This window comes from Pristis pectinata, chromosome 1, assembly GCF_009764475.1.
Source record: "Pristis pectinata isolate sPriPec2 chromosome 1, sPriPec2.1.pri, whole genome shotgun sequence".
Lineage (NCBI taxonomy): Eukaryota > Metazoa > Chordata > Chondrichthyes > Rhinopristiformes > Pristidae > Pristis > Pristis pectinata.
Window position 1 is genome coordinate 60851789 of NC_067405.1, and position 26480 is coordinate 60878268.

At 39.9% G+C, this 26480-nt stretch overlaps 1 protein-coding gene across 6 annotated transcripts in view; it reads right to left on the reverse strand.

The window, feature by feature from the left end:
* LOC127571220 (diacylglycerol kinase beta) overlaps positions 1-26480 on the reverse strand; it is a 450652-nt gene that overhangs the window by 191215 nt on the left and 232957 nt on the right. For all 6 annotated transcript variants that reach the window (XM_052017450.1, XM_052017424.1, XM_052017441.1 and 3 more), the window contains 4 exons: positions 17471-17569; positions 15347-15460; positions 1991-2064; positions 209-283 (listed from right to left, as the gene is read on the reverse strand). In XM_052017450.1, the coding sequence (XP_051873410.1) occupies positions 209-283; positions 1991-2064; positions 15347-15460; positions 17471-17569 (362 nt within the window). The remainder of the gene's footprint in view (positions 1-208; positions 284-1990; positions 2065-15346; positions 15461-17470; positions 17570-26480) is intronic.

The following is a 26480-nucleotide window of genomic DNA, read 5'->3' on the forward strand; positions in this document are numbered from 1 at the left end:
CAGGGGCGGCCTGCACTGAGAACTATGAGCGAGGATTATTTCATGTTTAATGTCAGTCACTGTGGAATTGGTTGATCTCAATCAGATTGGCAGTATCAACAATGCTATTTATTGATCTTAGTACCTTCTGTAGCAGTTTCTTCCATGAACAAAACACACTCCACAAAACATTAATATCTCCTAATGTCTAAAATATTATCACACTTACCCTGGCACAGGGCCACCCCTGTCAAGGTTATAAATTTGTCTTGGGTTGAGGAGATATTGAAATTTTCGGAGAACTCTATCAAAACAGAACAAACAGATTTATTCTTAGGTTTCAGGCAATGCAATTTTGCACACACGTTTTGCTGTAATCTATATATTTCATCCTAGGTAACTGAAAAAATGAGAGAACACAGCATTAAGAAAGCTCTTCATAACCAACAATTACTGTGATTAAATAGTTCAACATCCAAAAGCAAAATAAAAATCAATGCACAATATAGAGAAAACATGGATATTAAACAATGTAAACCTGCTATTTGAGGGGAAGAGTGAATTTTGTGTCCATTAGACTAATGGATGTTAGCAGTACTGTGTCACAATCAAGTAATTCTAAAGATATAATAAAAGGCCAATGCCCACTGAATTTCCTGCAATCTGTGGTATACTTCTGTCTCATTATGCTCCTGTGAAATATGCTGTTTTATTTTCTATGTTCAACATGCTATAAAAATACTTATTGTTTTACATTACTCTGATGCTAGCCCTAAATCACTGTGCTGTTCTGGCCTCAAAAGATCATGGATCAAGCTTTATTCCAGAAAGAGCTCCTGGAAAACCACAATTTATGCCTGCCCATCCATCATTTTAATTCGCTGCCTGCTCTGTTTCCGCCTGATATACAAGGATAACATCAAAACTCTAGCATCTGATTGATGGACTGGAAATTGGCAAATCTGTGATTGGGGAATGGTAGTTACAGTGCTGGCAAATTCAAAACAGAGGATCTGGGACTGCTTGAATAATGAAAGTATCTCAAGAGTCATAGAGAGATGCAGCACAGAAACAGGCCCTTCAGCCCAAGGAGTCTGCCAATCATCAAGCACCTATTTTTTTTACACTAATCCTACCCTAACCCATTTTATTTTCCCCACATTCCTTAAACTGCACAGAGAATCTAAACCAGGAAGTCTAAGGTTGAATATTTACTTCGCATCACATGCAGAAAGTAAATCAATGAGTAAAATAAAGGGGATTAGCAGAGAGATAAAAAAACAGAAAGAGAAACTAAAAAAAAATTCTTTATAATTTGAAGGAATGGGATTCCTCATTTGTAGAAGTAAATTTTCCTCATAAGAGAACTTGCTGGGCAGTATATGTCTTACCAGGGTAAGTCTGATAATACTTTGGACACGACAATAAATTTGCACTGACATTTTTTATCATGTCTGGCAGGCAAGTATCTCTATTCTTTGTTGTATGACATGTTTCACTGATGAGTCTCATGGAAAGATACTATTACAATGAAGCTTTTGGAGGAACGTTCTTTTCCTGATAAACAGGTTTAATTGTACGTGCGTGGTTGCTAGAAGCTGCTGTCCAATTTATCCTTTAAATATTGGTACGCTCTGATAATCTTGCTGCAAAATGTAGCACACTTTAAAGTGATCTTCAGGTTGTTTCCTGCAGCTAAACAGGACAGACTGATTTTAATAATCAAACAAAATACTGTAAATGTGCAGTTGGAAAAGTCACTCGCTTCTTCTAGATTGAGGCCTATTACGTTGCAGGTGTTAAAAATAGAAGTGTTTATTAGATTTAACAGCAACATTATTCTGTTCAGCTACAAAATGAATGGAGGAAATCTGCTCATGAAACAGTTATATCATGTCTAAGCGATTTTCCTACATTTAGCAGCTCACTTGCGTTGTTAGATATTATGAAACACAACCAAAAAATATGATCACCAGCAACTCAAGCCTGATAAAATATTCTTCTCATTTACCTTTCCCCTTGCCTTCCACCACTTTTGGGATTAACAAACACTAGAAGTGGATGTGTACCGGGCACAGATGTGATCTGTAAAATAAGAAGTACTGATTATATAAAGTTCCGACAAGCACACACTGGTTGGGATCACTTAAATTTACTGGTATATTTATACAAATAATAATTTGCTGTTATGATCAATCATTTCCAGCCAAAGAGATGTCCCCTCAGCTCAATGAATCAGAAAGCATTATCTAGTTTGTGATCACACTTATAACCATACGCAGTGAACACAGCCATTGAAAATAAATGCAATTAATGGCTAAAACATATTAAAAACAAATCTCTTTGAGTACAAACCATTAGTATGTGCAAAAATTTTCCATTAATTCCTACCAAATTTTCTGGAAAAAACTGAACTATGACTATAACTCATCATGAATACTTGGCTTAAATACAGGTTGCAAAATGTTATTGCATAACACTGTACTTACAACTCAGAAATAAGGCACTGGGTCCAAAAGGTAAATAGTGTCAAGTGCTCCACATGAACTTCCTCCTATCCCTTTCCCAACTAACTCATCTTTTCCTTTCTCCCCCGTATGCTTACTAATCTGTCTCTTAAATGAATCTTCATTTAACTTTAAAAAAAAATTAACCAGTTGTTTTTTTAATGCTGTATCTGTAATTCTTTCTCCTGAAAGACCACTAATCTGTTCAACAGATACTGCTCGACCGCTAACAATTTCCTGGATTTTCTGTAATTTATTCATTGTTGCTTGTTCCTGATTCAACATATTCTCTTCTTTGTCACAGGGCAGCTATGCTACTCACACAGTTGGCCCCATTATCTTCCATCAATGCCCCTTGATCAACATCCAGCTAGTTGAGTGACACTTATCTGCTTCCATTCTGATCTATTCAGTGCCAGCTAGAGGGACACTAGCAATAGCTTCTCTTCCCACCTTTGTACCATTAGCCTTTATCCTCCAGCAGATCTATCCTTGGCAACCTCTTAATTCTAATTTGTATGTGGCCTATTGACAACCTAATCCAAAAACAGTGCTCAAAAGTGGGCATCCTTGACACGTGGAGCCCTTCTGCAGCAGCAGAATGTATTCCACCACAACCAAAAATTTAATTGATTGGCATATCCCTTATTCTACCATAATCAAGCTAGGGGACCAATTCTTGTTCAATGAGTACAGGAGGTGCACCTGCAGCAACACCAGGCACCTTGAAATGAGGTACTGACCTGGTAAAGTGCATTACCTATCCCTGATCTCACCTATCCCCTGCCTGTGTGTGCTCCTCCCCCTCCCCCCACCTTCTTATTCTGGCTTCTGCCCTCTTCCTTTCCAGTCCTGATGAAGGGTCTTGGCCCAAAACGTCGACTGTTTATTTCCCTCCATGGATGCTGCCTGACCTGCTGAGTTCCTCCAGCACCTTGTGTGTATTGCTCCAGATACATCCAGCATCTGCAGAATTTCTTGCGTCTCTGAAGTGCGTTACTCAGCTGAACTAAAAAAAGCATTGTGAAATCACAGGGCTAACTGACATGTCCAACCAATGTGTCAGATCATGACATTGCAGTTCTCCCACATCAAGTTATCAGTGGTACTTGACAATTAAACAGCTAACACGAGTAAGAGGCTCCAAGATCATCTAGCAATGGGGGAGCCCAGCACACAGTATAGTTGCAAATGTAAAACCCAAGAATTCGCAATCTTCCTCAGTCAGAACAGCTGAGTGGATGATCCATCTCAATTTTCACCCGAGATCCCCACTTTTATAGAAGTCTGTCTTTGTCAAGTCAATTCACTCCATGTAATATCAGGAAGCAGCCATGAACAGTGGATAAGGCAAGAGATATGCAACCAGACAACACCATTGCTACAGTGAAAACTTTTGCTCAAGAATTAACTCATGCGTCTAACCAAGCTGTTCAAGCACAGTTACAACGCGGTCATCCTCCTGAGAATGTGGAAGTGGGAAAATTCCTACCTGGCTACTTACTGCCCAATTACTAAGTAACGCAACGTGATGGAGGGTGCCGTCAACTTTGATACCAAGTGGCACCTACTCACTAAAAACCTGTTGGATGCTGTTTGAGTATCACCAGGACCACACACTTTCAGACATCATCCAAGCTTCAGTCCACAAATGGACAAAACAGCTGAATTCCAGGGGCTACCCGTGAATGGCTATCCTGGACATCAAGGCAGTATCTGATCAGGTGTAGAAGTGGTGACTCGGTAAAGCTAAAATCAATGGGAATCCTCTGCATTGTCTGGAGCCATATCTCATACGGGGCAGTGCTCAAGGCCCAACCTCCTCTAGCTGTTTCATCATGACCTTCCTTCCAATATCAGGTCAGAAGCAGGAATATTCGCTGATGATAGTCTTCAATTCCATTTGCAACTCCTCAGGAAATGTCTCCAAACCGTGAGCCAAACAACATTCAGGCATGGACTGATAAGTGGCACGTAACATTCATACCACCCAAGTGCCAAGAATATAAGAGTGCCTAAAAATCTATCCTTGACATTTAATGACATTACTATTACCCAGTCTCGCACCATCAACTCCCTGCAGCGAGTTAGCATTGACCAAAAACCAACTATATTCACACTGTGGCTACAGAAGCAGGTAAGATGGTGGGTATCCTGCAGCAAATTACTCAACTCCTTACAGATACATTAGGGACATTTAAGAGACTTTTAGATAGCCACATGAATGATAGAGAAATGGAGGACTATGTGGGAGGGAAGGGTTAGATAGATATTAGACCAGGATAAAATGATAGAACTTCGTGGGCCGAAGGGCCCGTACTGTGCCATAATGTTCTATGTTCTATCTCAAAGCCTTTCCACCATCTGCAAAGCACAAATTAGGATTGTATTGGTGTATTCTCTGAATCAGCGCAGATCTGAAGTCCTTAAGAAACTCAACAGCATGTAGGGCAAAGCAGCCTGACAATTAGCACCTTCCATGACCCTCATCATTCATTCCCTCCACCACTAGTGCATCATGGCTGAAATGTGTGATATCTACCACAGGCACAGCAGTCACTGGGCTAGGTGAATCTGACAGCGTCTCCCAAATCCATGATCTCTACCATGCCAGACAAGGACAACAGGCATGCAAGAACACACACATGGGCCTACAATCATCTGGCTTCCTTCAAGAATCACACCATTCTAACTTTGGGACATATCTCCATTCCATCGTTGCAAATGGGTCAAAATCCTGAAACCTCATGTCATTACAAAGATTGCTTAGTTCCACCCCTGTAATTGTTGAGTTCAACTTTGGACACCAAATATCTTCTGCCACATTCAAAATCTCTGCACCTATTTCTTTGCAACAAGCATATCAGAATAAATAAGAGCAGTAACAAACTTTTGCCATTACTATTTCTACAGAATGAAATTGGAAAAATAACTTATGCTAATCGTAGCATTACATAATTTGTACTAATTAGGCAATTTCAATATGCAAACTGTTATTCGTAAATAGCCTTTCTCCTCTAACTCAAAAAACATAAATCCTCTCTCCAAGGTACTTATTATGCTAAAATGAAGATGGTAATAAAGTAGGCTAATTAGATCTAATTAGCTTGCTTTTTTAAAGTTGTAACATTATGAAACCACTCTTCTTTCATAAGTGTGTGTAATAAAACCAAATAAAATGTATAAAACCAATATTATTTTCCACGATTTTGGTAGTTAAGAAGTATTCATAGTTAAGGAGGCTGCAAAGAAAATATGGTGCAGTGGTCAATTGTGCAATTGTGAAGAGTGGATTGGGATGATGATACATATTCACAAATCTTTAAAGGTAACAGGACTTGTTGAAAAAGCACTTAATAAAACATATGAAATACTTGGGGTTTATGGTGGTTCCAATGAAGGTATAAAGAACAACCAATACTAAACATTTCTAAATCTCTGGGTGATTTCAGAAGATCCATGATTTAGGAAGTATTTCAAGCTCTGGAAAGGATAGAGAGGAGATTTGCAGATGACAGCTCCAAGGTTAAATGAGTTCATTCACAAGGAGATACAGGAGAAGCTGAGATAGTTCTCTTTACAGCAGAGGCCAAGGGGAGACCTGAAACAGAAACAAAAAATGCTGGACACACTCAGCAGGTCTGGCAGCATCTGTGGAAAGAGGAACAGTTTAACGTTTTCAGTTCGGGACATATCATCAGAACTGCGAAAGGGAGATAAACAAGTTACCTTTCAGTACAAAGTGGAGGAAGGATGGGTAGAACAAAGGGAAGATCTCTGAGAGATTGAGTGCAAATGGGTTCATGGGGCAGTTACCAACAGATTCATCTTTTTTGTCTGCGTAATGTGTTGTAAATGGCAAGGCTATGGGACATGCCCAGCAGGCCAGATGATAAAAATAGAATAAGAAAAACTGAGCCAACATGATAACAGACAGAAATGGCCAGTACTGAAACAGGCAAAAAGAAAAAGTGAGCTATCTGAAGGTGGAGAAATTGATAGAATCCGGAAGGCTGTAAAGTACCTCGATGGAAGATTAGCCTTAATCTTGAGTTGGGCCTTGTTGCAGGAGGCCACAGACAGAAAGGTCAGAGCGAGAGTGGGATGGTGAATTAAAGTGACAGGCAACTGGAAGCTCAGGATCATTCTGGCAGACTGAAAGCAGGTTCTTCACAAACCAATCATCCAGTCTGCATTTGGTTTCTCCAATATAGGGACCACATCGTGAACAGCAAATGTCGTACATTGCTGTTTCCTATTGCTAAAGGGAAACAAAAATAACATTGCTGTTACTTTCCAGTCCAAGTAAATTACTGCTTCACCTGGAAGAAATGTTTAACCCCTGCACTGGGGAAAGGGAAGAGATAAAAGGACAAGAATTGAATCTCCTGAAGTTGCATGGATTTTCTTTAAGGAGAGTCCTAATGAACTTTCTAAAGTTATGAAGAGAAACTGCTTCCTCTGGCAACTGGGTCTGTGACCAGAGGTATAAAGCATATAAACTGACAAAAGGAGAGGGAAGATTAAAAGGAATTTCTTCATTCAGAGGTTTATTAATAAAAGATGACGTAATTGGTTTCCAAAGGAAATTTCAACAGGCCATATACTTGAAGAGGGCTTACTTGCAGGTTTATGGGACAAAAAGTTGCTATTTCAGAGGGCTGGCACATGTGCACAACAGACTGAAAGCCCTTGTTGAATTAGTCTATGGTTATTCTGTTTCTTGGCTAATCCTAGATTTATGATAATGCTCAGGTGTTTGCAAAAGCACAAACATTGACTCCTTCCAATTCTCAATTTCAAGGAAGAGGGGTAGCACAGTGGTGCAGCTAGTAGAGCTGCCGCCACGCAGTTTAAACATCTAGGGTTCAATCCTGACCTCCAGTGGTGTCTGTGTGGATTTTACATGTTCTCCCTGCGCTTGTGTGGGATTCCTTCACCTGCTCTGGTTTCCTCCCGCACCGCAAAGACGTGCAGGTTGGTAGATTAATTGGCCACTGTAAATTGCCCCTAGTGTAGTGTGAGGGGTAGAATCTGAGGGAGAATTGTGGGAACAGGATAGGATTAGTGTAAATCAGTGCCTGAAGATTGGCATGGAACCAGAGGGCAAAAGGACCGTTTCCATGCTGACTCTATGAAGAACAGAATTATAACATGATGATCTCGTGCACCTCTCCTACTGCTTCCACAGACCCTATCATAGAGTCTAAGTCATTTTTGTTTCCCTTGAGCAAATCCCACTCAAAGACATTTCTTGTGTTACTCTAGTTCAAGAAACATCATGCTCATGGACTGTTTAACTCTCCTTATCTATCTCAACTACAAATCATCGATTTTGAAGTGGGGCTTACAAAAAAAAGTAAATGTACAGAATTGAATAACAAAAATGCAACCTTTCACCCACTCTGAATATCGCAATCTGCAATGAAGTCACTGTTGTCAAGTCAATAACCTACATAAAACATAATGTTCCATCACTATGGAGGTGACAATGGCATAGGACATTACAGATGAGATCACTGTAACATGTCAGGTCAAAGGGCATACCAAGATTAGTATAACAATATCCAGAGTAATCAGCTTTAGTATTGGAGAGCTGTAAATAATAGCCCTGGCACTCAAAATGACAAGCATGCAACATGCCAAAGATGCTTCTGAAATGGAACTGTGCCTCCATTCAAGGGAAAATTTCAGACCATAAACAGCTACAGTATTGTTATATGTGAAATTTTGACAATTTTTCCACAAAAAATGACTTTCTAGGACAGAAGAAAAATCTTCATGTAATACCTTATCATTTATAACAAAATAGTTGAAATTGCTTCAGATGCAATGAATTACCTTGAATTGTGACTGCTGCAATAAAGGCAAATGTAGCATAGCAGGATCATCTAAATACTGAATGGATGATTAGATGTTGTTAACACCAGTTAAGGATGATGGTTTTGCAAAACTCTATCTGCCATCAGAAGAGGTTGACAAACCTCAGCTGCTAAGCCCTTTGCTCTGGAACTGCCTCATTTTTCTTTTTAAGATGCTCTACAACACTCTCCATTTTATGAAATTTGCATTCATTTGTTCTTGTATTTCTCAATGTAAAATTTTATTTATGGAATCTTGGTCTCAGGTAATATGCTAATAACCTATGATCAAGATATTCATAGATTGTTACAACTATTTCTTAAATCATGAAAGACTTCTAAATATAACTGGCTCAAGAAAGTGTTTTTTGTAAATTGTTGTCACTGGTTTGTCAGCCTATATTTAAATAACCATATAATTATGCACATGTATTGCATACCACATATAAAGCACAGTCAATGTTGCTGCCCCATTTATAATTAGCACATGAATTTATTGTACCAAACAGAAATTATTTTGGAGCTATAACGTAGAAAGGCTGTTTATAGCCTCTATGTGCTAACACTGTCGTACTACTGTGGTTCATTTCTATTGAGAATAAGTAACAGTATATGCTAACTTTTAATGTACTTTAATGTAATGATTGGTTTACACTAAACATGTTATTTTTCAGAGTCAAGGGCTAATAACACCAAAATTTACCTTTCCACAAGGACATAACATAAATGTTGCACGATGATTCCCATATGTGATACTAGAGGGTATGCATTTAAGACGGGTTGAGTTCAAAGGAGATGTGTGGGGCAAGTTGCTTTTACACAGAGAGTGGTGGGTGCCTGGAATATGCTGCCAGGGATGGTAGTGAAGGCAAATATGATAGAGGCATTTAAGACGCTCTTAGATATGCACATGATGTGCAGAGAATGGAGGGATATGGACATTGTGTAGGCAGGAGGGATTAGTTTAGTTAGGCATTTAATTACTAGTTTAATTAATCCGGCACAACATTGTGGGCTGAAGGGCCTGTTCCTGTGCTGTATTGTTCTATGTTCTATGATTTCATTTACAATCATTTTACTGAAAATAAACTGGATATATTCATGCAATAAAAGAGATGTATTATAATGCCTTTATATTTGTTCATTACTAGTGTCAGAAATCACGCCAAACTTGGAAGGTAACATCAACAGTGAATGTGTTTCCTCTAGCAAGGTACGAGCATTTATTGGTCACAACTGCCCCTTCATAATGGAGACACAAGAGATTGCAGATGCTGGAATCTGGAGCAAAAAAAAACTGCTGGAAGAGTTCAGTGGGTCAGGAAGCATCCGTGGAGGCAAAGGGAACATGTGGAAGGTTGGCCTGCTGCTCTGACATAGGTGGGAACATGATTGGTGGGGCTTGGTTATTGATATGTAGGGAAGATGGAGATGGTTAGGTTTCAAGAACTTTGGAATCAAATGTGATTGTTTGAGAAGGGAAGAAGCTAACAAGAATTACAAAGAGAGGGAGCAGCTTGAGATGAGAAATTTAGTGCATCAGCAAAAGAGAATGATGGTCAGGGAAGGTAAGTCAATAGCCAGCCATTAACTGGAAATGGGATAGTAGGAGAAGAAATTGTTATTGTGGATTGGAATGAGTTAAGGAAAAGGATGAGGGAACTCAGAGAAAAACAAGATAAACCTGGCTCAGCAGTAGGGCAACAGAGCTGGATGAGCAAAGGGAAGGTAGAGACACCACATCCCTATTGAGATGGACTCAACCACAATGACCATTGATTTGGGGAATGAAGTCAGAGGTTGCATGAGGAAAGCGTTTAAGGCAATGACTAATAACAGATGCAAGAAGCCAGGGATTATCTTTAGTCTTTGTACAGGTGACCCCCGTGTTACGGTGGGATTGTGTTCCTCGAAAACGGTCCGCATCAGGATCTGCTGTAACGCAAAGCCATGTTATTTGCACATGCGCCAAGAAACACGAGTTGGAAAAAAAATTGTTTACTTATTTACTGCTTTTTCTCATAAATTCCATGAAAGCAAATTTCATTCTGTATCTCAAATTTTTGTGTAGTGATTTGTGAAATCTGTAAGGGCGAACTTCTGTTACCCAAATGGCTGTAACATGGGGGTTGCCTGTATAAACAGGAGCAGAATATTCAGCCCCGAGTCTGTCCCAACATTCAAGTAGATTACGGCTAAAGAGATCATCTGCTTTTATCGACCTCTGATTTGCATCCCTTGATGCCTTCATTCTAAATTTGTCTGAAATCTAGATAGCTTTGAAAACCAACAAACATACAGTAAATGACCTAACCTGGCTCTTTTACTAACAGGGCAGATATAATTAGTCAATAGTCCTGAAATGTTTAATTGACCCATGATCAAAAGCAATTTTTGGGGAGGGCTCGTTTAGATTTTCATTATCCTTCCAATGAATGTGCTTCCTGATTTCACTTATTAATATTTTAACTTTAATTTAAAATCCTACCCCCCTATTCTGGATTTCCCTGAGAAAGAATGTGAAAATATTATCACTGGTATCAGTTTGGTAAATATCACTGGTCTTCCTCCAAAGTCAATACATCTTTCTTCAGTTGGGATGCCTAAAATTTGACATGGCATTCCAGTCAGCTTGATCAGGACTATATACAACTGGAACATCATCTCATTTCCTTTGCACTCTAGGTCCTTTGAGGTAATGGTCAAATTAGCATTTTAATTACTCATATCTGTACTCTACTTAGTAGTAATGTGTGTACCAGGACATTCAAGAATCCTTGCACATTTGCAGATCTGATTCTTTCACTATTAATCAAATTTGTTTTTCTTGGATCAAAAATAAACAAGTGCATAATCTGCCACAGTTTACTATTCCATTATTGTACAGTTCACAATTCCATTCACTCTGTGTTCTTTTAGAACTTCTTATTCCCATCTATAGAGTTACTGTTCTTTTCAACTAAGATTATGTGCAACCTTGGTATACAAACTTCCAATCCTCTATCCTCGTTTATAATATATAGAAGCTTAGAACTTAATACATCACTTATTATATCCTGCCAATCACAGTAAACCCACTCACTTTCTTCTATGTTACAACCAATGAATAATCCACAGCAAAAGGTTACTTCCAATTCAGAGCCTTTTTATTTTTACTAATAATTCGTGCTGAATGTTATTAGTGCATTCTCGAGTCCATACTGAAAACATCCACAGACACCCCCTTGCCATTATGCCAATGGCCTCAAAATTTGAACTCATTTCTGAACTGCCCATCACAAATCAGTGCTCTCTGTGATCACTTCATCAACCAGCAACTCTTCAATCACTTTGTGTCTGATAACAGATTCCAGTCACTTCACCAGAACTGACATTAAGTTGATACCTGACAGAACAGTGGTTTCCTAGTTTATCCCTTTCTCCATTCCTAACTAATGGGCTGACTGTGCAACTTCCCAACCCAGAGGCACAAGTCCTAAATCTAGAGAGTTTTGGAAAACAACCAATGCAGTGTAAGTGACCCTACCTGGTTCTTTTACCAATAGGGTAGAAATCATTAGGTCTTGGAGATTTGGCTGAAGTCCTATTTTTTTCTTTCATTCACATTTTTAAAACTGATAATAAATCTGAAATGTTCCATTCTTTGTCTTCAATTTACTTAGAGTGCTAGTATTTTATCCTTTTTCTTTATTATGAAAATTGAATGAAGTACATATTTAACGAGTTCCTATTCCCTTATTATACACCATAGTATCACAGTATGTAGTTCTAATAGACACTCCTTTCCCATGATCTCTCTAGTGCACGCACTCATTTTGAACCTTCCATCGTTTGGTTGTTTTTAATAGCTCCCCAAGTCTGGCATACATCTTCCTTAGTGATGCAATCAATTTGTAGCTGATTATTATGGATGACCCTGAAGTTTCTTGCTTTTGCAGCAGGGAGTGAGGTCCATTAGCACTTCATGTGATCTAGCTGGTCCAAACTGATAGCTGGATGTTATGATTTTTTTTCACTTCTTGGATTTGAGGGGATTGGAATTAGTGTGGAAGAATATCTGAGTGAATTATCAGGTGTTAAATAACAGATGATGGTGGGGGTGGAGGGAGAGAGGGATTTCTACCTCGATTTTTTTCCTGTTCTGATGATAGGTCAGCAATTTAAAATGTTAATCCAGTTTTCCCCTACAGATAATGCTCACTTGCCGAGTATTTCTGGCTTTTTGTTTCTTTTTAAAGGAATTATGGGTGGTGAGAAAAAGAATGAAAGGGTCAAAGACTTGGGGGGGCAAAGGTCACAGGAAATTGCCTGACCAGGGGAGTGACCATGAATACAGATAGGAGAGTTTAAATGAAAATAATTGAGGGAGAACAGGATGGCAATAAGTTTACAATTACACCATCTCCAACAAGAGACAATCTTTCTATCCATCCTTGACATTCAGTGGCTTTACTTATTGCTGAATTCCTGAATATCAACACCCTGGGACCCGCCGTTTGAAGCAACCACATAAATACTGTGGTGATAACATAGTTTAGAGGCTGGTAGTCGATGGTAATACACTCATCTATTGATACCCTAAAGCCCTTCCATTATCTGCAAGGCACAATTGTAATGGAACATCCTCCACTTACTTGGATTAGTGCAGATTCAAGAACACTCAAGAAGCCAGAAACCATTCAAAGAAACAGCCCACTTGACTGCAATCCACAATTCATTCACTCCACCACCAGCACACAATGGCTGCAGTGTGTACTATCTACAAGATGCACTACAGTTTCTGGCCAAGGCTATTCTGACTGCACCACCCAACCTGCAATCTGTACCACCAAGGAGAAGGGTAGTAAGCACATAGGAACACCAAAAACTGCAAGTTCCCCTCCAAGTCACATGTTAGGACTATTCCCAATTTGCAAAAACATTGCTGCTCTTTCACAAACATTGGGTCTAAATCTCAAAAAAAATGCATAGGAAGAGGTGCATGAAGAACTGATATTGAGATTGATTTCACTGAAGATTAGGAGTTACTCAGTGCAAGAGGGAGGATATTTTGGTTAACTGCCGTCTGTATTCAGTAAATAAAAAGGCCTTGGCCTATGCTGAGCCTCTGATGGTTTAGCAACTACTTAACCATTAAAAACAGTTACTTTGGTCCACCCTTTTAAATTCACCGATGACACCACTGGTGTTGGATGAATCACAGGTGGTGATGAGTCAGCATACAGGAGTAAGATAGTACACCTGGTTGAGTGGTGCCACAACAACAACCTCTCGCCCATCGCCAGTAAAACTGAAGAGCTGATTATTGACTTCAGGAAGGGGAGGGAGGGTGAACATGCAACAGTCTACATTAGGAGATCAGTGGTGGAGAGAGTCAGCAATTTTAAATTCCTAGACATTAACATATTGGATGACCTGCCCTGGGCCCAGCACATAGATGCAACCATAAGGAAGGCGCGCCAGTGTCTTTACTTTCTTAGGAGGTTAAGGACGTTTGGCTTGTCATCGAACACTCTAACAAACTTCTACAGATGTACTGTTGAAAGTATCTTGACTGGTTGCATCATAGTCTGGCAGGCAATTCAAATGCACAGGAATATAAGAAGCTGCAGAGAGTAGTAGACTCAGCTCAATACATCACAGGCACATGCCTCCCCACCACTGGTAGTATCTACAGGAGGTGCTGCCTCAAGGCGGCAACATCCATCATCAAAGATCCCCACTATGCGGATCATGCCATGTTTTCGCAGCTACTATCGGGCAGGAGATGCAGAAGCCTGAAGTCCCACACCAGGTTCAAGAACAGCTACTTCTCTTCAACCATTCGGTTCTTGAACCAACCAGCACAACCCTAATTACCACAGTTTAGCAATGCTATGACCACTTTGATCACTTTGCACTAAATTGGACTTTGTTTTTTTGCTCTAATTGTGTTCTTTCTTGTAAAAATTGTGTATAAGTTACGTTTATATTTTTCTTGTGAATGCTGCTTATATGATGCTATGTGCCTGTGATGCTCTGCAAGTAAGTTTTTCATCGCACCTGTACATACATGTACTTGTGCATATGACAATAGACTTGACTTTGAGACATTAACCACACATCCATTTTTCCCTGATAGCTTGAAGAACCATAGGAACAAGCACCACTGAGCTAACTGCTAGTCAGCCAGGGGATAATTGGCTACTTCTTAATTGCTTCTGGCTTGGACAAGGTCATTGAAACTCAAACTATCTGTTCTTCACAATGACAAAGCACTTATGGATGCAACAAATGAAGGCAGAAGTTCCAAACTTCTGCAATATCAATCACTGATCTCAGGATAACTGTGTTCCACGGACTCCAGTAGGGGCGTATGGCCTACAACATTCCCAGCACTTAGGCTGTGGACAGGAGCAGAAGTATAAAGAAATTTACTTTTTTCCTGAGTTGAGTTGATTTAACTAGTATTTTAAAGAAATACAATCATTTTAGAAATGGTTAACAGTATTTTGATTTTTGTTTCCAATAGTTTTTGAAAGCTTGGGGATGCCAGAGACATTCATGCTCCTTAATGCCTCCTAGCCAGGAAGAACGAACAATTCTGGAGGAGGCATTTGCCAGTTTTGATAGGAAAGGGCCTGCACTGTGCTGGGCTTCACCAATCAGCTGGGAACTGGCTTTACATTGGGGAACTGGTGCCACAAGAGCAGCCTTCAAAGGCAGGTAAATCAACTGATCATCAGTGAAAGAATTGTGTCAAAACCAATAAATAATCTAGAACTAAAATGCCATTCTTAAAATCCTATCATTAACCTTCCTTGGTTAATGGCCTAAGTTAGTCTTTTTGCAACTTTGTTTCATGTAAAAACTGGGGCTGCAACTCAGCTCATTCTTAAGCCTCCTTAGTCCTACCTTCGTCAGAGATGGCAGAAACATAAGGTTAAATTCATTGCTTTATAGTTAAAATTAATGAATGAGGATCATTGGTAGGTAGACATTCCATTCTTCTGGGCATACCTGCAGTCCTTGTCCATCCATTGTCGTTGTATTACATTTGAAAGCCTGACTGTCGTCTGAACTTGGAGTTGTTGGTGAATTACCTTCGGCCTTTTTCTGATTGGGCTGTCTATCCTTTAAGACAGAAAAACGATCAAACAATTAAGCGAATCTGGTGCTGGCTTCTCCATATTTAAACATAGGCCCATAAATTCTTCTGTGCAATAACAGTGCATTTAGCTATGGAAATTTGCAAGTAACTCATTCATACTGGTTTTATATTTAAATTTTGCTTTGTACCTTTTGGAGATATGTCAGCCAAAATAATTTGCTTTTCATGAACATAGGTTCAACAGCAGAAGACCACCATACACGTTTTCTGCATTTAATTGAACACTGCATTATTGTGTAATGTACTGAACAATGTATTATTGTATCTATAGCTAAATGTTAATTGTAGCAAATGGTCGCCTCATTACAGGAAGGATGTGGAAGCGTTGGAAAGGGTGCAGAGGAGATTTCCCAGGATGCTGCCTGGATTAGAGAGCATGGATTATGAGGAGAGACTAAAGGAGCTAGGGCTTTACTCATTGGAGAGGAGGAGGATGAGGGGAGACATGATAGAGGAATAGATAGAGTGGACAGCCAGCGCCTCTTTCTCAGGGCACCAATGCTCAATACAAGAGGGCATGGCTTTAAAGTGATGGGTGGGAAATTCAAGGGAGATATCATAGGGAGGTTTTTTACCCAGAGAGTGGTTTGGGCATGGAATGCGCTGCCTGGGGTGGTGGTGGAGGCTGATACATTGGTCAAGTTCAAGAGTTTGTTAGATAAGCATATGGAGGAATTTAAAATAGGAGGATATGTGGGAGGAAGGGGTTAGATAGTCTTAGGCGTGGTTTAAAGGTCGGCACAACATGGTGGGCTGAAGGGCCTGTATTGTGCTGTATTGTTCTATGGTTCTATGGAGTGGACACCTGATATGTACAATACTGGAAAATGAAAAGAAGGAGTAATGATAAGCACCTCTGAGGATGGGGCAGTCTGGAAGAAGATGGCTGCCTGCTGCTCACTGTTACCTGTCCTGACAACACTCAGCTAATGCTCGGCATGGATGGGTTTTAGGTTTTAGAGAAATGAGAAACACAGGAATTTATTCAAAACTTCACATTGCAAGATTGGAATAGAAACTGAGAAAAAATGTGCCTATTTTAAGAATAAGTTGCAGAGGCTACAGAACAAGATGGGGGAGTGGCACTAGTGGTATTGTTCTTGTAAATAGCCTGCATGGATTCATTGGGCCAAACGTACACCTTCTGTGCTGCTAACATTCTACGACTCCATGTATTTTAACCGAAGTGCAAAATAGGAAATTTGGGACAATCCCACTTAAGATGATCAAATGGCAATCTTAAATTGCATTGACTTCTTTTGAAATATCTTCACCTTTGTGCTTCATTGTGCTGTTTCCTAGATGTTCCCTCTCTGACACTCCTACACTTAGACTGGCCTAGTTCCCACAACTGTCTTGCAGTGCTGCCTTCTTCACTGGGCCACAAACATAACTGAGCATGAAAGTTCTCCCAAACACATTGAAGAAACTCCTTCCCCTCTTTGCCTATTATGTTGTTGCCCTTCCAGCATACACTTGGATAGTTGAAGACCTTTTTATCAATAATCTCTGGCTCTTGTACATCACTGCAATTTCCCTGCAAATCTGCTCCTCAATGTCTTTCTCACTCTCTCGAGCCAATATTTATTGTACAGAAGAAACCTAGGATAAAAATATGAAAAACCGCAAGATAAAAACAAAATCAGGAAAAAGGCAAAGCAAAGTTAAACTTGAAATATTTAGGCAATAACCACCAACTACTGGAGACACAAGGGACTGCAGATGCTGGAAGCTGGAGCAAAGAACAAACTGCTGGAGGAATTCAGCGGGTCGAGCAGTTTCTGTGGAAGCAGAAGGATGGTTGATGTTTTGGGTCGAGACCCTGCACCAGGATCTGTTTCCAGATGCAGTATCTTGACCCACACTGTTGACAATCCCTTTCCCTCCACAGATGCTTCTTGATCTGCTCAGTTCTTCCAGCAATTTGTTTTTTTTTTAACCAACAACTTCTAGCTACATTGTCAAATACTTACCAGAACTACAGGACATATGTAGGAGGGAAGTAATATGTGGTCTTTCAGTTGGCCACCATCACATTCAGGCTTGATATGTGAGACACACTTATTGTGGAGCTGTAGCAAAAATAAAACATGAACAATGACTCACTGAAGTTCGATATTATTAACAGCTGAAGATAAGCATAATGATGAGTGGTGTAGGGTGATAAGGCAATGCATAGTATATTCAAACTCACTGAAGGCAAGAATCAAAGTTCAAAGATTCCATATTGAAGCATTATGATTAGAATAATTAGTACTTCATAGAAACAATCCTGTTTATTGAATATAATACAACCACAAAGAAAAAAGGAGTGAAAGTGCCCCAAATGCTTGGTGTGCACGTGGCTGACTGCTGGCAGAAGCCACCAGATTCTCTCTCTGCTGCCGTAAAATATCATCTTAAGAAAAATAAGGGTATTTGCTACTTTGAAAAATAAGAACAGAAAATGATAAAGAACGGGAATAAATAAAAGCTTAACTGAGGCTATTTCTCGCAATCCCTTCAAATTGAAGGGCTTTCTCCTGGCACACACTTTTATGCATCCGTTATGGCAATCATTGTGAAGATAGGACCGATGCATTTTAGATTTTCAGAAAGTGCTTGAAAAGTTTCTGCACTGGAGGGTTACAGACAAAAATTCAGATCCATAGTAACAAATAAAACAGGTGCAATGCATGAAAATTGGTAGAAGGGCAGTAAACTAAGAGAAGTAGTAAATGCCAGGAGATGCTAAAATGCTGGCAATCTGTGAGAACGTGTGTTGGATCCATTAGCCTATTTATAAATAGATGAGCAGGCTATGGTGACACCATTATCAACATTTGCAGAGAACACAGAAATGAGAAAAGAACTCAGTTACTTCACGAAGTCACATGTGGGCTGACAGATCTGATACTTCAAATGAAATGCAATGCATTTGATCTCAGATGATACATTTTTGCAGTATACATTAAGGGGTGCACATAAAATTACATGGGAACTTTAAAAGGGAAAGAAGCACCGACATTTCCAATGTATAAATTATTAAATATGGAAGAATGAGTCTAAATTCTATAAAAATTGCATAGAATAAATATAAAATTAGGTATTGTTAAATTACACGTTATTGACTATATGGGCAGTCAAATAGTGAGTCTTCTTTTAGATACTCTGGTTAGGAACAGCGTAAGAGCATACGGAACAGTGTAAGAGCATACAAAACAGTAGATGGAACTGATCATTCAGACCTTTAAATTTGCTCCAGCATTCAATTTGTACATGGCTAATCAGATCATGGCCTCCACCTTCTTGCTTAATCCTCATCACCCTCCAGTCCCCTATAGACCAAGAATCTGTCTGTTGGCCTCAGCGTTGATTATACTTCATGGCTCTCTTAGATGGAGAATTCCACAGAATCTCCATTCTCTGAGAGGACTCTCCTTCTCATATCCTCCTTAAGTGGGGCCATCTCTTAATCTGCAACTATACCCTGCTAAGTTCTAGATGCCTTTATGAGGGGAAGCATTCTTTCAGCACCTTCTCTGTCCAGTCCATCAGAACTTTATACATTCCAATAAGATCTTGTCTCATTCTCCTGAACTCCAGGAGTATAGGCCAACCTGCTTACTCATTCCTTACAAAACAACCCTTCCAGCCCAGGAACACCAAGGCCTTCAAGAGGGTAGAAGAGATATTTGCTGAGATGGTACCAGGAAAGAGAAATTTTTAATGTTGAGATCAGAAATATTGGCATTTTTATTAGAACAGGTAATCCCCCGCATTAAAGAGGGGTTGTGTTCCTAGAAGACAGTCCGTATCACGATTTTCCATAATTTGAAACCCTTTTCCCATTGAATCCCATGTTATAAATGGAGATGCATTCCTGCAGGATGTTTTTCACTCAACAGTAATGATGAGGACCGCAGCTGCTGGTTCACTGCTGGGGGCCATTTAAGAGACTACCTTGTCAGTTTTCAAATCAAATCTCTTAAGTGGCCAGCAGCTGCATTTGGATACACAAGGGACTGCAGATGTCACCTTCCAGCCTTCATTTTGAATGGAGACATACACTTCTAAATGCACATCGAATATAGGTAAGATAGTTTAATGATACAACTCACAACAAATAACATTGATGGTTTAGGTTTACAACTTGCACTTTAGACATCTTGAAGACAAATAATATGGAAAACTCTTGGGGGAAAAAACCACTAGACAGCAAACTGAACCTGTGCTAAAAAGCCATATTATCTGCACTCGTGAGTTGAAAAAACAAAAATAGACAAAAATTGTTGTTTCTTTTGCATTTTGTGTTTACTTATGTAACTTTTTCCTCACATAAGTTCCATAAGATCGAATTTTATTCCAAATCTTGGATTTGTGAATTCTGTAAGGGTGAATTTCCATTACCCAAACTGTAACATGGGAATCGCCTTTAATCAAAGAAACATACAAAATAGAAAAAGACCCTTTTGGCCCATCTTGTCCATGCCAGCTGTGATGTCTCATTTACCAACATTAGGCCCATATCCCAGTACACCTTTCCTATCCAAGTACTTGTCCAGAAGATCTGATAGAAATGAGCCTAATTAAGAGATAATAGTAAGATAAATATGGAGAAACAATCTTTGCTGGTTGGTGAGTCAGTAACAACAGGGCACAAATCCATCATCACAAACAGAACAAAAGGAGAAGTAAAATGTTTTTTAATTCAGAAATTTGTTAGGACATGGAATTTCCTAACGATTTGAAATAGTGAAGCAAAAGGCATAATTGATATTAGGTATAATTGTTTTTAAAATGGAAATATTTGACAAAAACTATTTTAAAAGTGTTTGGGAAAAGCATTGGGAAATAGAACTGAGTGAGTTCACACCTGGACAGGGGGGTAAAAGTTGTCTCCTGCAAAGCTCTTTGAGTTTTTGAATACAAATAACACAGTTACATATAAACATACAAATGTGAAGTAGGAGGAGACCACTCAGCCCCTCATGCCTGCTGCGCCATTCAATATGATCGCAGCTGATCCGACTAACTTCAACTCCATATTCCTGCCTACCCACGGTAACCTTGCACCCCTCTCCTTCTGCTAATTATGAAACTTACTACCTCTGTCTTCCACTACCCTTTGAAGAAGAGGTTCAAAGACTCATGATCTTTGAGTGAAAAGTAATTCCTCCACATCAAATAAAATGAATGACCCCTTATTATTATACAGTGATCTCTAGTTCGAGATTCTCCCATAAGTAGCTACATCTTCTCTACCTCGTCAAGACTCTTCAGGATCTTTTATGTTTCAATCAAGTCACCTCCCATTCTTCTAAACTCCAGTGGACACAAGCATAACCTGTCCAACTTCACCTCATAAGACAACCTGTCCATTGCAGATAATAGTCTAATAACCCTTCTCTGAACTGCCTCCAATACACTGATGTTCTTCCATAAATAAGGTCAATACTGAACACAATGTGGTCTCACCAATGCTCTATACACCTGAAGTATAACTTTATTTTTGTATTCAATTCCCCCCCGTGATTAACAACACTCTGCTGGCTTTCTAATTACTTACAGTGCCTGCAAGCCAGCCTTTTGTGAAGAATGTACTATGACACTTAGATCCCTCAGCATCTCACAGTTCTACAATCTGCTACCATTTAGATAATATGCTTCTTTATTTTTCTCTATCAAAATGGATAATTTCACATTTTCCCTCATTATCCTCTATTTTCCAGCTCTTTGCTTACTCACAACCTATTTAAATCTCTTTGTAGCTTCCTTATGTCCTCTTTAAAACTTACTATGTATCTATGGTATCAGTAAATTTAGCAACGTTAACTCCATTGCATTCATCCATCATTTATAATTGTACAAAATTGAGGCCTGTCTACCACAAAAAAGCTCTTTAAACCATCCAATCTTCTATCCATTCCATAACATTACCTCCTACACCACGAGCAATAACCTTTGATGCAACACCTCATCAAATGTGTTCTGAAAACCTAAATCTGATCTAAATATCAGTTCCCCTTTAAACACAGCATATTTACTTCTTCAAAGTAAATTGGTCAAACATTTCACAAAATCATGTTGACTTTGTCTAATTACCTTGAAGTTTTCTAAGTGTCCCTCTGTAACACAAAATTGAGGCCCAGCACTCATTTCATCCTGTCTACCACAAAAAAGCTCTTTAAACCATCCAATCTTCTATCCATTCCATAACATTACCTCCTACACCACAAGCAATAACCTTTGATGCAACACCTCATCAAATGTGTTCTGAAAATCTAAATCTGATCTAAATATCAGTTCCCCTTTAAACACAGCATATTTACTTCTTCAAAGTAAATTGGTCAAACATTTCACAAAATCATGTTGACTTTGTCTAATTACCTTGAAGTTTTCTAAGTGTTCCTCTGTAACACTTAATAACCACTTCTAATGTTTTCGCAAGGGCAGATGTTAAGCTACTGAAACTGGTCAGTAGTTTCCTGCTTTCTATCTCCCTCTCTTTTTGAACAAACGAGTTACATTAGATTCCTTCCAATCTAATGGAACAATCCTCAAAGCTAGGGAATTTTGTAAAATTCAAACCAACCAATCAACTGCATCACCAGCCATTTCTTTGAAGACCGTAGTATTAAGTCCAAAAGGTTTGGACAGACTGCAGTTCAGTACTACTACCTGGGCAATTGGAATTCCCGCCTCCCCCAATCCCACACCCCCACCTTCCCCTCGCCTTCCAATTGCTGGTTTGCAGCTACCTCTGGAATATCAGTTGTATCCTTCACAGTGAAGACTACCTGCTTAATTTATCTGCCATCTATTTATTCCCCAGAGCCATTTTCTTTAGGACCAATCCTTACTTTGTGAACTTCTTTTAAAATATTTATAGAAACTTCTACCATCTGTTTTCATATTCCTGCCTAGCTTTCTTTGTACTTTGATTTTTTTTCTTCCTTGTTAATTTTCTGGTCACTGCCTTTTGTTTTACATTCTATCCAATCTTCTGACCTGATATCGATCTTCAGGAAATTATATGCTTTTTCTTTAAACTTGATATTAGTTTTACTTTATTAGTTAACCACAGTCATCGAATCTTACAGCAAGGAACTGAGCCCTTCAGCCCACTGAGCTGGCGCTGACCATCAAATGCCCATTGACACGAATCCTACATTAAATCTATTCTTATTCCCCCACATTCTCATCAATTCTCCCCTGATTCTGCCACTCACTATACACTGGGGGCAACTTACAGTGGCCAATTAACCTGCAAACCCACACATCTGTGGGATGTGGAAGGAAACCAGAGCACTAAGAGAAAACCCACACTGTCACAAGGAGGACTTGCAAAACTCCATACAGACAGCACCCAAGGTCAGGATTGAACCCGGATCGCTGGTGCTCTGAGGCAGCGGCTCTACTAGTTGTGCCACTGTGGAGGGTAGGTTCGCCCTTGGAATATTTCTCTCATTGGAATGTACCTATTTGTGTATTTTGAAAGATCCTTTCAAATATCTGCCACTGTAGAATCAGAATCAGGTTTATTATCACTGACATATGTCATGAAATTTGTTGTTTTGTGGTAGCAGTACGATGCAAGACATAAAAATTACTCTAAGTTACAAAAATAAATAAATAGTGCAAAAGGGGAATAATGAGCTAGTGTTCATGGGTTCACAGACCATTCAGAAATCTGATGGCAGAGGGGAGGAAACTGTTCCTGAAACATTGAGTGTGGGTCTTCAGGCTCCTGCACCTCCTCCCCGAAGGTAGTAACATGAAGAGGGCATGTCCCGGATGGTGAGGGTCCTTAATGATGGATGCCGCCTTCTTGAGGCACTGCCTCTTAAGGTATCCTCAATGGCGGGGAGGGTTGTGCCTGTGATGGAGCTGGCTGAGTCTACAACCCTCTGCAGCCTCTTTCGATCCTGCACATTGGAGCCTCCATACCAGGCTGTGATGCAACCAGTCAGAATGCTCTCCACTGCACATCTATAGAAATTTGTAAGAGTCTTTGGTGACATACCAAATGTCCTCAAACTTCTAACAAAGTAGAGCCACTGGTGTGCCTTCTTTGTGATTGCATCAATGTGTTGGGCTCAGGATAGATCCTGTGAGATGTTGACACCCAGGAACTCGAAGTTGCTCACCCTTTCCACCGCTGACCCATCAAAGAAAACTGGTGTGCGTTTTCCCAACTTCCCCTTCCTGAAGTCCACAATCAATTCCTTGATCTTGCTGATGTTAAGTGAGAGGTTGTTTTCGCAACACCACTCAACTAGCCGATCTATCTCACTCCAGTATGCCTCCTCGTCGCCATCTGAGACTCTGCCAACAACAGGGGTGTCATTGGTGAATTTATAGATGGTGTTTGAGCTGTGCCTAGCCACACAGTTATGAATGTAGAGAGAGTAGAGCAGTGGACTAAGCACGCATCCTTGAGGTACGCCTATTTTGATCGTCAGCGAGGAGGAGATGTTACTACCGATCCGCACTGACTGTGGTCTCCCGATAAGGAAGTCGATCCAGTTGCAGAGGGAGGTACAGAGGCCCAGGTTTTGAAGCTTGTTGATTAGTACTGAGCGGATGATGGTGTTGAATGCCAAGCTGTAATCAATAAACAGCAGCCTGACGTATGTTTTGCTGTTGTCTAGGTGCTCCAAAGCCAAGTGGAGAGCCAGTAAGAATGCATCCACTGTAGACCTGTTGTAGCGGCAGGCAAATTGCAGTGGGTCCAGGTCCTTGCACTGTACCTTGACTAACTGATTCCATTAACCCAATCTGCCAATTCACTTTAGTCAGCTCTGCCTTCATGCCCTTATTGTTGCCCAAAGTGAAAGTGAGACTGCTAAAACTGGATTTTAATGCAGGAATGAAGCCCATATTTGATGGTAACACACCACACACTGGAAGTATGGCTGCCCACAAATCAAACAATACCTGGTTTTCTAACCCAGAGTGAGATTCCTGTGTTCAGGGAAAAGAAAAATCAGGATTAAGAATGTTTTATGTGACCCTGAATATTAAGACTGATTCTGCAGCAAGAAGTTTGATTTAGCTAGGGAAATATACCTGGTGTTTGCTTGGGAGTTTGAAGTGCACTTCCAAATGACATTGGACACACCTACAAGATTGCATGACATTCATTCCTTGTGGAAAAAAATCTTTGGTCTGCAGTTTTTTTTTTGTTTTGTAAACTGAGCACAACTAAAAACCATGTTGAAGAAATAATAGGATCAGCTCCACCCACAGAAAGGAAAATGTATGTACTTGGGATAATCTTCTTCTAGATCAATTAGTTGATTAATATCATTTTCCAAGAGTTGAAATGCATCCAAAACCTTAGATTGATATTCATTCTATTTCTAAAAATGATGAAATAGCTGTCCTCATTTTAACTTAAATATTTGGAAATGACGTGTATGGAGTTAATTTTAATTGAATTTTGAGTGGGCTTGATTGTTCCATGTCCAATGACACAACAAAGGTTTTTTTGTATTAGTTACAGATGCCTATTGTCACAAAATATAGTTTATTCAAAACTTATTATGTGCTGTCAACAATTAGATTTCAACTTTTTTGCTAAATAATCCCTGTTGGGGGTTCAGACAGTGTTCACACTAGGGATGTGATAAGTGATTACAGTAGGTGCACACTTCAAAGAGATAAACTCAACATCACAAATGGAGAAAACAAACTCTAGGTCCTACATAATTTATGCTCTGGTGATTGCAGTTCCATGAGCCACCCTTGGCATAAACAACACAATCTTCAATCGAATTACTAGGAGGCTCTTAGATCTAGGTCTGCTGATAGTTAACCCTCTCCCACTCAGCTGCTGAAAACACCCACTCAACATTTTCTCAAGCATTCTTCTGGAGCCAAAGGGATTTTTGCTTTTATTTGCCGTCTTAGCTTAATGTACTTCCCTTCCTCTTCTCTCCAAGTCTCCTCATGTTAAGAGGAAACCTCTTGTAAGGAAGGGAATTAAAGGATCACGCCCATGGCATTTGAAAATTCTCATTCTGATTCAGCATGGAAGGGTACAGAAGAGTGAATTAATTCTCTTGATTTCCTTCCCTTTCTCTCCCCAGATTCTACCACTCATCTACACAAAAGGGGCAATTTGCAATGGCCAATTAAACCTTCAAACCCGCACGTCTTTGGGATGTGGGAGGAAACCCACATGGTCACAGGGAGAAACGCGCAAACCCCACACAGACAACATCCGAGATCAGGACTGAACCTGGGTCACTGGCACTGCGAGGCAACAGCTCCCCGAGCTGAGCCACTGTGTTGCCCAACAACATGGTTACCAAAAATGAAGTTGGTCTTTTCCATTTTAGGGATAGTTATTTATCCTGAATTTAAATTCCCTAGGTGCTGTGATGGGAATTAGACCTGTGTCTTTAGTTCAATGGTGCAGGCTTCTGCTTACTTGCCCTGTAAATGAACCACAATGCTATTGTTCCCCCAGTCCTCCTTGTCCTTGTAAGTGTGTTTGGATCTTTGGGCCATTCTCACCAACCTCACCTTGGTATGTTCTGATGGAGAAGCCAAGAGATTCTTCACAGGTGATAAGTTTGGTGGACTTAAGAGCAGTCCAAAAGCCATTGGTCTGAGTCATCAGGATGACTGTGAGACACTGTTTGAGGAGAGCTTTCTTTGTGAAGTCTTTGAGAACTCCAACATTGATTATCTAGCGGCAATATTTCCGTTGCCACTATTGTTTTGGATCAGATTAATGGAGATAACAGGGTGGATTTGACAGTGGTCAATTCAACAGTTAGCTTTGTACAGCACGGTTGACGCTGTCTTCTGTTTGGACAATATAATCTAACAGGTGCCATTGCTGGATTGGGATTGTTGCCATGTGACTTTACGCTGACACTGAAGTTGCCAGGAGGATCTGTTTCTCTCCTAATGGGAAGTGGGATTGGGATTTTTTGAGTTCATTGTAGAAGTCCTCCTTGGCCGCATTGGGTGCCAGCAGAGTTGGGGTGT